Consider the following 12,777-nt stretch of genomic DNA (forward strand, 5'->3'; position numbering starts at 1 on the left):
CCCATTAGAAAAAAAGTTGGTTTGACCAAATTTCAGTCTGTATGGGAGTCTTGATTTTCCACTAAATACCTTTTTCCCTAAAAAACCCCGGAGAAATAAGAAAATACACAGCATTTACACATTTAAGTCTAAACTCAGCAGCCACCTAAAGGAGCTGTATTAGCAGGATAATTCTCTAGTTGAACTCAGCAAATTTGAGACACAGCAATTTCCTCTCTCTGTGCATACCATCCGTGCCCCAAGTTGCAGAACAATCTCCTTCTTAAACCTGCTGCCACAATCTTCAAAGATTCTTTGGAGGTCTTGCCCCAGTCTCTCCATGACCATGAACCTGTAGCTATGAGGAAATGCAGAAAAGGGAGGAATCCTTTAAGACATGACTGCAAGTTTGAGTTAGATTGAAAGGACTAAATCTCCATTTTTGAAAATGGGTCATCAGTCAGTCTGAGGCTTAATTACCATTTATCTCATTACCTTTTTCCCTTGTACTCAGCCAGGCCTGATCCCCAAAACACTGGAATTCCTAAACATCTTATTTTTTTGAGATTCATCCATTTTCTTACTGCAATAACAAGAAGAACATAACATTGGGTTAAAGGCAGCTGGGAACTCTAGGTTTGGGGTGTTTTCTCTGTCCTGGGGCTGGCCTGTCTCTGGAGTCCATTCCTTGGTGTACAGACAATAAATGTGGCCCTGTTCTGGCTGCTTGGCTTCTGTTCTCTCCTCTGACCAGAAAGGACAAGGCCAAGACCCAAATAACAAAACCTACAGCAATCCAGAAGTACCACTGCATGAGCTGGCACTGGTTCTGGCTTTCAAGCTCTAAAGCAACAGTTCTTAACAAAAGTAGTTAAACCCAGACTTGTCATTACCTCTACCTGAGACATTACTTACTATGCTCTTGTTTTGCTGCCCTCTGGTAAAACTTCAGCTCAGAAAACAAGGGGCCATTTTCAAGATATTCCTGTTGAGAAACAAATAAAGTTGGTATCATAAAAGGCCTTAGAAAGACAACAGTTTTTTAAGAGAAGCATAAAGGAAATAACAAGAGAATGAAACCCCTTTTATCTCCCATCTCCCAGATTCCATGCCACCTGAAATTTAATTTAAGTAGCTAAAAAGCAAAGTTGCTTGGCAATGCATTTTCATAAACAACACAGATTCTTTTAGATATTATTTAAGACACTATTTTCAGAAATATTTGAGATCAGGTGTGTTTGAGATCATAGTCTAATCTTCCTTACTACACTATTGAAGGGCTGTAATCAAGGAAAAAAATCAAGTCAAGGAAATACTGTGTGTCATGGAAATGCCAAATATATCCCCAAGCAGGCAAAGGATATAAAAAACCCAGAGCACCAAAAGCAACAAGCATGCAATAAAGACCAAATGCTGAAAATAAGGGTGGATAATTAAGAGAAAGAACTGTATGCAAGTTAATAATTTATAAATGAGATCTGCACGTTACCACTTTAATGACATGCACTGCATCATCTTCTACAGGAACCTGAATTTGAGGGGACGCTGTAAAGGAACAAAGAGATGGAGATCAAGCTGTATGCAACAAAATGTAATTGCAAATAAAGAATGAGCTAACACTGAGTCAGGCAACCAAAAACACACACCAAAAGATGGCCTGGATTCCTGCTTTTAAAGGTCAGAGCTATGCCAAGTTCAAAGAAATATAAAACAAAACCAACACACAGAAATTTTAATCAACAAGTAGAGAAGCAATTTGAAGCCCTGTTCTCAGAAGTGTCCCCTGGATGTTAATTAAGGAGTAAGCAGGATGTCCTCAGTGCACACTGGCACCACAATGAGCCATTCCATTAGGACAGACCCTGTTTAAGCCATTCCAGCCAATTGGAAAACCACTGTATTGGGTTGCTGTCAATCTGCTGTCGTGACAAAGACACCACTCTAAAGTTCTGACCTACATTATGCCTCTAGACACGATTGTCTGCTTTCCTCTATCACAAATTAATTTGGCCCTAGAACCTTGATTTCTATTCTGGCATTATTTAGACACTGGCCTAAGTTGGGGATAGCACAGCCACCACCTGCCTAAAGGGGAGCTGAGGGATTGTGCCTCTCAGTGCAAGTAGAGATTTGAAAACAATAATTGACCACATGTGCCAATTACAGCCCAGGAGACAGAACCTCTGTGCACAGACAATGCAATCCTATTTTCTTCTGACCCTGAGAGAACTATCAGCTCTCTCTGATACTACTGAGGCTACATAGAGCTACACTGGGATTAAAATTTAATGAGACTAAATCATCTTTTAGAATCATCACTGAAGAAAGGGAAAAAATACAATTCCTAGGAAATAAGTGTCCCTTTCAAACTTCTGATAATGATCAAATGCCAACAACAGTCCAGGTGTGAAACACTTCAACCATGAGCACACACAAAAATAGAGCTCTTTTAACCACATAATAAAAATCAAGTAAACTTGGATCTAATCAAACCATCCAAGCTTACTGTTTTTGATGGTCAGGGCATAAAAATACTTCTACAATGAACTGCTTCCTTCAGCTGCCATCTTCCTTCAATTCTATTCAGCATCTTGGATGAATCTGGCAGGGTACACACCCTAAACACCCACAGGCTCCCCACTGGCACTTGCCCATGTGAATGCTGCTGTGCTAATAACACATTAAAATAAAATTCAAATATTAAAACAGTAGCATTGGAAGGTGTGAACTGTCCATAGACTCACACAAGACACAGTCACATCCAGAACACACATTAAATCTACTAGAAGGGAAGTTTTGGTACACTTTGCTCTTACCATATTTTTGCACTGAAGTGGGAATTAAGGCTCAGGCATTTATGTGTTTCATTTTTCTCAGCCACATATAGAATATGTGTTAATAGAAGACATTAGTAAAAGGAGCACATCCCATATGTTTTCACTGCATTCAACAACATCACATCACCCAAACAGAATTTGATGTGCTCATTTCACTGGCACAGATCAGAAAAAAACCTCTGGATAAGAAAATGTAATTCAATACCAAGTTACTTAACAGAGGTTTGATAGGTGTAGGCAAGTATCAAATTTAAATGTATTTGAAAGAGGCTGATCTAACTTCCCTGAAGACTTCTTGACATTTTATAAAAGAGGCCTCGTTCATGGTAATCTGGAACAGAGTAACAGCTGTCAGGGTAATGAAGAGGAGCAATTAACAGGAGGTAGCCCAGCAAAAGGGCTTCACCCCCGTGGTTCTTACACTGTGCTGGCTTGGATGCTTCTGGAGTCACACTGAAAGTCACACATCCTGAAGGAAAATAAACCCAAACATAACCAGCAATGGTTACAAAGTGAAAAGAGAGAAAAGTCATAGCTCAACAGGACACTGGAACAGGTGCCCCATGAAATGAGTTCCATTCAAGTGTACAAAAGGAAAAAAGGTATTTTTACTGCACATACATGGAACAAGGCACTACAGCCCCCACAAATAGCACTAAATCTCTGACACAGACAATGCTGGGACAGTCAGTCTCACCCATACAGGTGAGCAGAAGTTGTAGGTGCACCTTTTGCTAATCCACTTTAACCACCCAATTCAGATGCCAACCAGCAATACTCCAGTCACAACTCAGAAAAAAGACAGACTATTTTTTTGTCCATAAATAAACATAAATGGTTTTTAAAAAATTGTCTCATTACTATGTATAGTTATTTAACAGACTGGAAAGGCTCCCAAGGTTTAACAAACAGTCTGATTACATACCTCATAGACCAGCACCACATACTCTCCTGCGAGTTTAGCTCATAGTTAATTACTGTACACTCGTAATTAGCCATGTGCTAGCCTCGTTCTGTGTGGTAGCACATGGCTATTTATAATATTACAATCAGTAAATGCAGACTGCAGGACAGTGAGCAGAAACTCTGCAGGAGAGCAGTGCTGATAGGCAGGAGGTCCCTGATGGCAGATAAGCACTCACAGAGGGTACCAGAAGCACTATATGGTGAGATTATGTTTGCAAAAAAGCCCTTAAAATAGCATAACAAGTGCACAAGTTCCCAGCTTCTGCTGCTTTTGCCAACCAGAGATGCACAACCCCTGACATTTGGGGAGGGGGTGTAGGCAGGCACACACAACCCAAACCATTGTCTGCATGACTGGGAGCACTGGTGCAGGATGTAGCTGTGACGGAGGCTGGGGCTGCTTTCACCTCATGCCAAGAGGAGTCTCACAAAACATTTGCAGAGGGCAAAGGGCACAGCTCTGCTTTCCCTCCCTCCCCTTCAATTCACAGTCACAGCCAGCACACCAGAGTGGGGCACACAGCTTTAAAATGCCCTCTGAAATAAAGCAGGGCAGTAAGAGTCACATCCCAGCCATGATTCCCAACTGCTGTGCCTGCACTAAAACCTCACCTGGAATTAACCCATGCCCAGGATACCCCAGTTGCACCCAGCACAGCAGTTATGGCCTTATCATCCACCTTAACCATGAATTTCATCCTTTTTGGTGCTGAGTGCCACATCCTTAATTAATGGCACTCTCTAAATGTTAACCAGCAATGGTAACAAAAGGGTGTTTGTGGCTGAACTGCCATTTCCTACCGAGCACACAGCACAATTGCAGCCTGACAGAGGAATGTGCCAATTCCCTCTGCCAGTTCAAACGTGCTTGTTGTAGTTTCAGCAGTTAATTTGTGGCAGTCACATTTGGAATATGGTGAAATATTTTCAATGGCTCTCACAGAACCACTTTTGTTGACAAAGTTTACACAGTGGAAAAGAAAACAACGTTGATTTGGCAGTTTGGAGAAACAGCCCTGCTCCTGTCCACAGCTGGTGTCTTTGCCACTGTTGGATATTCTGAGGATGGATTTGTTTGGGAAACACAAATAAAAGTATTTTCAAAAGTTCTCTAGCTGCTACTATTTTATTTTTGCTTTGTCCCATTCATTAGCTAATCCTGAGGAGTGATATATCAGCTTAGCTTTTGCAGAAATTTAAACCAATCTCAAAAATACCACATTTCTGAAGTTACAGGCTACCTATAAAGAAAGCTGGAGAAGTTCTGACTCTGTTCAAGTCAAGCCAAGAGCTGTTAAATTCACTGGGTAAAAGCAGGGAAGGAGTGTTGCTCAGAGCATCTAATGATAAAAAGGACACAAGCTGCAGCAATAGAAGTACTAAAAACAAAATGCACACAATAAAAAACAGCATTTGCTATTAAACACAACTTCATCTATTACCTACATAGGGAAGGTGCCAAGGCAAACAAAGCACATTGCCTCCCCCTCCCTGACACTGCAATATCTCCCAAAAACTGAAACATTTCATGTTTGAAGTGTGTTTACACCCCACTTTCATTGCAGCCTAAGGAAGTTCTGCTTCTCTGTTACTTTATAGATGCAGCATCTTTTCCTGGACAGACTCTTTGCTGAGCAGGGTTTTGACCAGGTTTTATTCAAGATTCTTATTCCTTTAGCTTTAAGTGTGTAGAGAGGTTTTATACAGATTACAGATACATAACCCTCCACTAGACCCACCTTCTGCAAGACTTAACTAAACTGATTTTGGGACAAAATAATGTTCAACTGCTCTACTGTTTTGCAGGTAACTCCAAATGCCTCCAAGTTAAGAGCATTCAGTACTGGTAAAGCAATTTCACAACATTTCTTACTTGTGTTTCTGTGAAACCTTAATCCTGACTCACCAGAGTTTTTGTATGCCACACTAATGGAAGCCAATTGTTTGACTTTCAAAGTTAATTACTTCAAGCTGGAATAGGGATGACACATCCTTTAACCCCAGGCAGAAAAGCTTTGCATGGCCTGCTCTTACAGCACTCTCAGATGGGAGCCCAGGCCTCCAATATTTAAAACTTGATGCACAAACTGTTTTCTGGCAAGATTCTGCTGCAGCCCATCTGCTGGTCTGACATGGTGCCCACTCAGAAGACACAATGCCAGTTTCAGCAGGGTACAGGTGCCAAAGACAACTGAAGGAGTGCCCTCTGTGAGGCAACAGGTACCTGAGCTGTCCTCCAAAGCTCCTCCTCCATCCCCCACTGAAGGTAAATAATAAATAAATTCCACCAAAACTGCTCTCCTGACCTCCCAGGATTACTCAGCATATGGAAGAAGAATCCCAACACATGATGTAGTAGAACACTGCATTGTAAGGGCAATGACCTCTGCAGGCTTTGTAGCAGGCTCTCCACTACTGTGCAGAAATGAGTTACACATTCCAAGTGAAGACTGTCAGCTTACAGGGGACCAAAAGAAAAAAAGAAATGGGGAGATTCCAGAGGAAGCACTCACCAGCAAGAACTAGTAAAGGTAAGGAATATTTTCTCTTTTTGAGATAGTGCAGGTCAGGCAGCCCTAAGTAGCCTCTGAGTAGCAAAATCATACTAAGTTTATAATTTAGTCTGTCTACAAACAGGGCACTTGCAGTATCTCTATTTGTATAGTTATTATTAGTGACTAGACAAAAAGACCCTACCTGAAGTAGTGTTTGTCTACTAACAAATTTATTTTCACACCTGCAGGTATTTTTTCACCTTGAAGTTGAGAAAAATCCATCCCTAACTTGAGTTACCTGCTAGTGCTTTTAATTGCAGGGCTTTGCTATTATGATCTGTCCTTCCACTGAGCTAATAAAAGCCATACTGAATTTATCTTTTGGTATAATTTTACTGCATTTTTAATTAACTTGCTGCATTATTTCAATTTAGGCAGCTGCTGAAGGACTTTGTCTCTCCAGAAGCAATTGCTAAAGCAGCTTCCCAAGCAAACCAAGGAATGAACAACAGGACCAAGTGTGCTTCCATTGATGCTTCTCTTCCTTGACACAGGTACATCCCTTGCTCACAACTATACAAATTATCCATGGAAATTAGTCTGAAACAGAAACAAACTCTCTTTCCCACCTCAGCCTGATTCCCAGAATATCTGCAGTTAGATTGCACTACAACCCCAGCTTAAAAGAACAGGACCTAGCAGACCTCCTCCAGAAGCAGGGCTCCCTGTACTGCTGGTATTAAAAAACAATATTCACTCATTTAATCACTGCTCAGGAAGAAATTTTTTCTCTCTTCCTTGAAAATGTGAGAAAAAAACCTCATAAGGAGAGGAAAGTGCACTGGCTACACTGATCTCCAAGCAGGGTACAATTCAATGTTGACTTTATCAATACTTACTTTCCTGAGCTTCATAAAATTAAAACACATTTACAATGTGGTAAGGTCTGTCGTAAAAACCACCATCTAACAAACATTTGTACATAAATTTTAAAAAATATTTTTGTTTATCAGAATCATCCCTTTCCATGAGAAAGAAGCCTGCAAGCAGATAGCACTGGATGCAGCAGGCTCCACGTGACAGATGAACCTTAACAAAACATTGTGTGACCTTTCTGCATTTACATTTTCAGTCCAAATTGTGCATTAATAGAGTGCTTGCAGCAGGACTAGAGAATGATTTATATAAAGATTGGTGTTAATTACTGGCTGTGATCAGAGAGATAAATGAGAGAATGTAAAGCTCCTCAGCTCTTGGTTCATTTTCCACTGCTCTCCACAGGGCTACAAACCAGAGTTGTGAGAGCACCAATGTCCCAGCCTTCCACAGGTGCTCTTCATTCTGCTCCCTTTACCAAAGGGGGAACAGCTCTACCTGAGAGCAAAGCAGCACCAGCAACACAACAATTTGGAACAGAATGGGAAGAGTAAGAATCATCAGGGAACAAGGGAAAGCATTTGTGAGGCAGGGCAGAACCTGAAGAATTTTCATGCCCACAATTAGAAGTTCTGAAGCCCTACATTTGTATCCTGGGACTCAGGGTCAGTAAATGGCTTTCAGCAGCTTTGATTTAGTGAACAGAACCCTCTTCCACAAAATGCACCCCTAGTAAATAGATTTTGCAGAGATACTGTAAAATTTCTCAAGAACGTTGTTATAGATTAATGGAGTATGGAATATCCTTAATGGGAAATTAAGCTCTAACAACCACATCAAAATCTTTACACTGCTACTGTAAAAATACTTATTAAAAGATATAGCTGGCAAAGTTAACCTTTACTTTAGTAAAAGGGCTGTGCTCTTCATACCTGGCAGGCAATCGAACCTCCTGTCCCCCACCTCTCTACAGCTCCTTCTCTCAAAGTTAGTGGTCCTCTCACACCTTGCTCTGGATGTTCTCAAACAGGTCTGAACAACACAGAGCAAAGGAGGTGTCTTCAAACACCTGTATCTTAACCACAAAAAATTGTCATCTACCTCACTCCCCCTGGTTCTCAAAGACAACTGAATTTTGTAGCATCAAGAAGCTGCTGAATGGTAAACTTTAATATAAACACATCAGAGATCAAGAGGTGGACAACAAAAAGAGAAAGCTTCAGTGTCAATACTTAGGGATGAATGTCCATTTTCTCTTTAATTGATGAGCTACAAGGGGAACTGAGCCTTCAGTGCAGTGCTGCAGGTAGCATTCACTGTTCCTGCTGAAAGAAGGGATTAAATGAACACAAATACCATTACAAAAGTGGCAGCTGCATTTCCTCAGCCATGCTGTCACTTACAAAAAACAGAGAATAGTAATACCAAGAGTCCCTGACTCTCATTCTAATCCACTGACTGCTCTCCACCTCAGTTCAGTGGGAGCCAAACTACAACAAACACCTCAGTATAAGAAATCACCTTGGTGGGCTCTGTGATCAGGCAGAAAACTCAAATCTGCCTGGAATGTCTGAATGCCATGTGCTAAGCCACCCTCAAGGTCCAGTGTGATTTGGCTGCAGCAGGGAATGACAGAGCCACATTCTGAGGGATTCAGGAAGACAGCACTACTGGTCCTACACATGGAGAGCTACACTCACTACAAACTTGCTCTCTGCACTGCATCCCCAGCTCCCTCATAGCCTTCTGTCTGTGGGAGACTTCTGCAGGTTCCCATCTCCCTGTCCTTTATCTCGGAATGGAAGGTCCCAGAGACACGTTTACTTCTTAGCCCATGTTAGGCTCCATTTCCTCATGTGCCCAGCTCACAGCACCTCTCAAATGTAACCAACTAATGGTTCAAAGGTGGTCATAACAAGGTAGTAAGATGTACCAAAAAGAAAAAACTTTAACAAGTGCTCTACCCTTTGGCAACTCTGTTACCTGAAACCTCCGTCATTCCCACTGGCTCTGTCTGCAGAGCAGTGAGGAACAGTGTGAACCATAAAAATTCCAGAGGAAACCAAACCAGAAACTTCACCACAGGAACTTCTTGGATGTACTGCTACTGTATTGTGTGCTGATTTCTGCATAAAAGGAAGCTGGATTGTGTATAGGAGTGACTTGCTTATTAAGTTTTAAGCCTCAATATTCCAAATAGAGTTAATATTACTGTAACTCAAAGAGATCATGTTAGGCTTCATGGACAATGCAGGAAACTGCTTCTAGTTGATTCCTCACTGCTCCATACAAGCTCAACTTCGCTCTAAACAGACACTGTGAACTAGTTTCTATATGCTGCCATGAAAAAAAAGAAAAACCAAGCTCATAATAACTGCCTTGGACACAGGATTTGTTCTTTTTCAGAGACTAGCAACAGCAACATACATTACACCCTCTGCAGTGACCCAGAATGCTTTACAAACTGCCTTTCAGAGCTATTCACTCCTCACAGAGCACAAACTGACTGAAATGCAGCGGCTTCTTCTGAAGGAGTCACAGAAACTTATCTAGGCCAGAGCAAATACAGAGCACTGTTTCCACCTCTGCTGAAAAGATGTGAATTCAGAGGCAGCACCCAGCTAAGTATTGTTACTGTTTCATTTCCTGGATTAAAACTAATTTACTCTTGGGCAGAAAATAACACTTCCAAAAAGCAGAAACTGAAAGCGGGCTACAGAGCATGAGGCGACATAAGGCCAAAACCATGCCTAAGAAAAGCACTTTTACTTTGAAAAGCATCACCTGGCGGTGCTTTGACACAGCGGCACCTGGGTTACCCCACTCAAGATCCATAGAAAATCGTGTTAGTATCCAGCAAAACGAGCTGGACAGGCCACGGAGAACACTCTGCATCACTTGCAGGAATGGAGCAGGAACAACAGCCCAGAAAACCACGCTTGGAGCAAGGATCACCAAAAGCATGTAAACCACGCTTTTAAAAATTACTGCCTTTTCCAGTTCAGGAAGTTACAAAAAAATTTGCAAGTCACACTCTTAATTATCAGCAGTATTTTACCTAAATAGATCAGGCCAAATCCTCCCTGGCCGATCTGATTGCCCAGCCTCCAGGTTTTTCCTTCGGTGTCTTTCAGGATCATGTCTTTAGGGAGCGGGACTGGCAGCTTGCCTTTGCCGGGACCTTTGGGCGGCATGGTACCTTGAGGGACGGGAAAACGAAAGAGAAAGCTTGTTGAAAGATTGCTGCCAGAAGGTGGTAACAACATCCCTCGATGCGCTCTGCCTTCCAGCACAGAGCAGGGAGGGGGTGCGATGTCCCTCAGCCCGCTCCCCTTTACCCACCTCCACAGAGCCCCCCCGGCCTCCCCTCGCCGCCGGCCGCAAACTTCCCAGCCGGGCACTTCCGCAGCAGCCGGAGGAGGAGGAATGGCTGGCGGGACGCCGTCTTCCCGCCGAGAAACCCGAGGCGGGGAAACCCGGGGCGGGGATCGGGGCAGGGCCGGGGCAGCCCCGGCCGGGCCGGGGACTCCCGCAGCCGCCCCCTCACGGCCCTCAGCGCGGCGGGGCGGGGCGCGCGCCATTCCCGCCTCCCCTCAGCCCCGCCCTGAGGCGGTGCCACAGCCACCGCCTCCCCTCGGGGGCACGGAGCGGGGAGATGGTGACCGAAAAGTCGGTGTGTCCCGGGAGTTCCGGCTACTCGCTCCGGGAGAAGGGACGCGGAGGAGCAGGGACGTTAAGGGAAACGGAGAAGGAGAGAGATGGAGCAGGGAGATCATGAGGGAGATGGCGTCCGCTGCCATCAGCCCCAGGCGTTCCCGCTCTCCCGCTTCTGAGGCTGCGCTTCGCGAGGGAGGAACTTTTAAAAAATTATTTCGTGCACTGAGAAGTAGGAGATCAGACGGCCTCCTGCCTGAGGTAAAAAAAAAAATCTCAGCTGCCAGGATTTGGAGTAAAAAAACCGCCGAACTGTTCTCCAGGCGCGTTTGGGAGGTGCAGTGAAGTCACAGAACTGTCGCGGTCCCACGCTTCCCTCAGGCCACTTCGGTTTTCCCTCAGGACCTTCCTGGCAGCGGTCAGGGGTAACTATTCCCACCCAGAAACACACGAACTCACCCAGAACAGCTCAGTGGAGGAGGTGATGGCCACCTCAGGCTGGTTCCAGGCAGGGACAGACGAGAGATGCTGCTGAGCCAGGAGTCCATCAGGCCCATCCCCTTGTAAATTGCAGTAAAGGACACTGTGAGTGAGGTGAGTTTTAAATCCCCAAGATCCCAGGGCATAGCTTTGATCATGAGCCGCCATTTTGTACAAGTTTTGCTTTATTGATAGGGTCCCTTCACCCAGGTACACACCACCTAGGCAGACCTGAGGGGAAAACACCACACCACAACTATTAGTCCTTTTCCAGAAAAAAAAAAAGGGTACAAAACTTAAAAGTTTAAGCCTTTTTTTTTAAAGGCCCATGTCTTCTTAAAAAGAACAATCGAAATCCAAAACTTCAGCAACCACATAATTTGCAAGTAAACTTAAAAGTAGTAACACATATTACAACTGCAAAGCCTGCGTTGCCATCAGTAAATTAAGCCTTTATGTAACAACCCTTTTGGCTTCATCAGTCTTGCAGGCTCTGTGGTTTTATCATTATTGAAAAGACCAGCTGAAAAATCACCAGCAGAAAGCTCAGCCATAAAGGGAACAAATTAAAAATTTTCATGAAGCATATTGTGGAGTTTTTCCCCTTTGCAACAAATGCCAAAACAGACTGTAGGAGGGTGGTGTTGGGGTTGTTTGGCTCATTTAAAAAAGGAACCACAGATGCCCAGTTCAGCATCAAAGAAACCATCATCATCATCAGTGTTGTGCGTTACCTGGGTAAAGGATCTTCCCAGAAGAAAATTACCTTAAAATAGTTGCCTGGGAATCAGAGGACAAACCTCTGTTTAAGGAGAAACCTCTTTGCAACAGCAGAGCAAAGAAGTTATCCACATGATTAAACTGAAATGAAAGCATTATCAAAGGGCTTCCTGCTTCCAGGCTCTCCCTGCCCACAAAGTTTCCCTAGAAAGTGACAAAGTTTCATAAGAAAGTGAAAGAAGTCAGATGAGGTAGAGGAAAAAAACAACCAAACAAGTTAAGTATGAATAATTCATGGAGTTCTGAGGAATAGCAAACCATCTTTAATAACTTAGAGCTCTATCACAACTTATGCAATTTAATGTTAACATGTGGTATAAGAGGGTTTAAGATATTTATCCTACAAGTTGTGAGAAATACCTGAGGGCTTGTGTGGTTGTTTGTTTTTTGGTTTTTGTTTTGTTTGGGTTTTTCTTTTTTTAATGAGAGAATAGATGCAAAGTTAAAGATTTTCAAGCTTTTATCAGTCTTGAAAAGTTAAAGTCATTCAAAGACAACCACACAGGAATGTAATAGAAACTAGTCATATGACTCATATTTAAAAAGAAAGTATTAAAAGAAAAGTTCCTGCACATACCAGGCTGTTCCTGAAGAATGAGCTCCTATTTTAAATCCAGATCTATGTTAATAAACAGCCGTAACCAGCAGGCCCACAAAAAGGTGTGTGTTACTAGCAAAGTTTTGATGATTTGCTTTCAGACACTTCAAAA

At 42.9% G+C, this 12,777-nt stretch overlaps 1 protein-coding gene across 2 annotated transcripts in view; it reads right to left on the bottom strand.

Annotated features, from left to right (window-relative positions):
• The window catches only part of VRK2 (VRK serine/threonine kinase 2), a 36,539-nt gene extending 25,970 nt beyond the window's left edge, over positions 1 to 10,569 (bottom strand). For both annotated transcript variants that reach the window (XM_058021333.1, XM_058021334.1), the window contains exons 1-6: positions 10,496 to 10,569; positions 10,212 to 10,352; positions 1,469 to 1,524; positions 895 to 964; positions 475 to 562; positions 229 to 337 (exon numbers count right to left, since the gene is read on the bottom strand). In XM_058021333.1, the coding sequence (XP_057877316.1) occupies positions 229 to 337; positions 475 to 562; positions 895 to 964; positions 1,469 to 1,524; positions 10,212 to 10,347 (459 nt within the window). In that variant the 5' untranslated portion in view covers positions 10,348 to 10,352; positions 10,496 to 10,569. The remainder of the gene's footprint in view (positions 1 to 228; positions 338 to 474; positions 563 to 894; positions 965 to 1,468; positions 1,525 to 10,211; positions 10,353 to 10,495) is intronic.
• Between the last annotated feature and the right edge of the window lie 2,208 nt (positions 10,570 to 12,777).

The sequence above is a fragment of the Melospiza georgiana genome, chromosome 3, assembly GCF_028018845.1.
Source record: "Melospiza georgiana isolate bMelGeo1 chromosome 3, bMelGeo1.pri, whole genome shotgun sequence".
Lineage (NCBI taxonomy): Eukaryota > Metazoa > Chordata > Aves > Passeriformes > Passerellidae > Melospiza > Melospiza georgiana.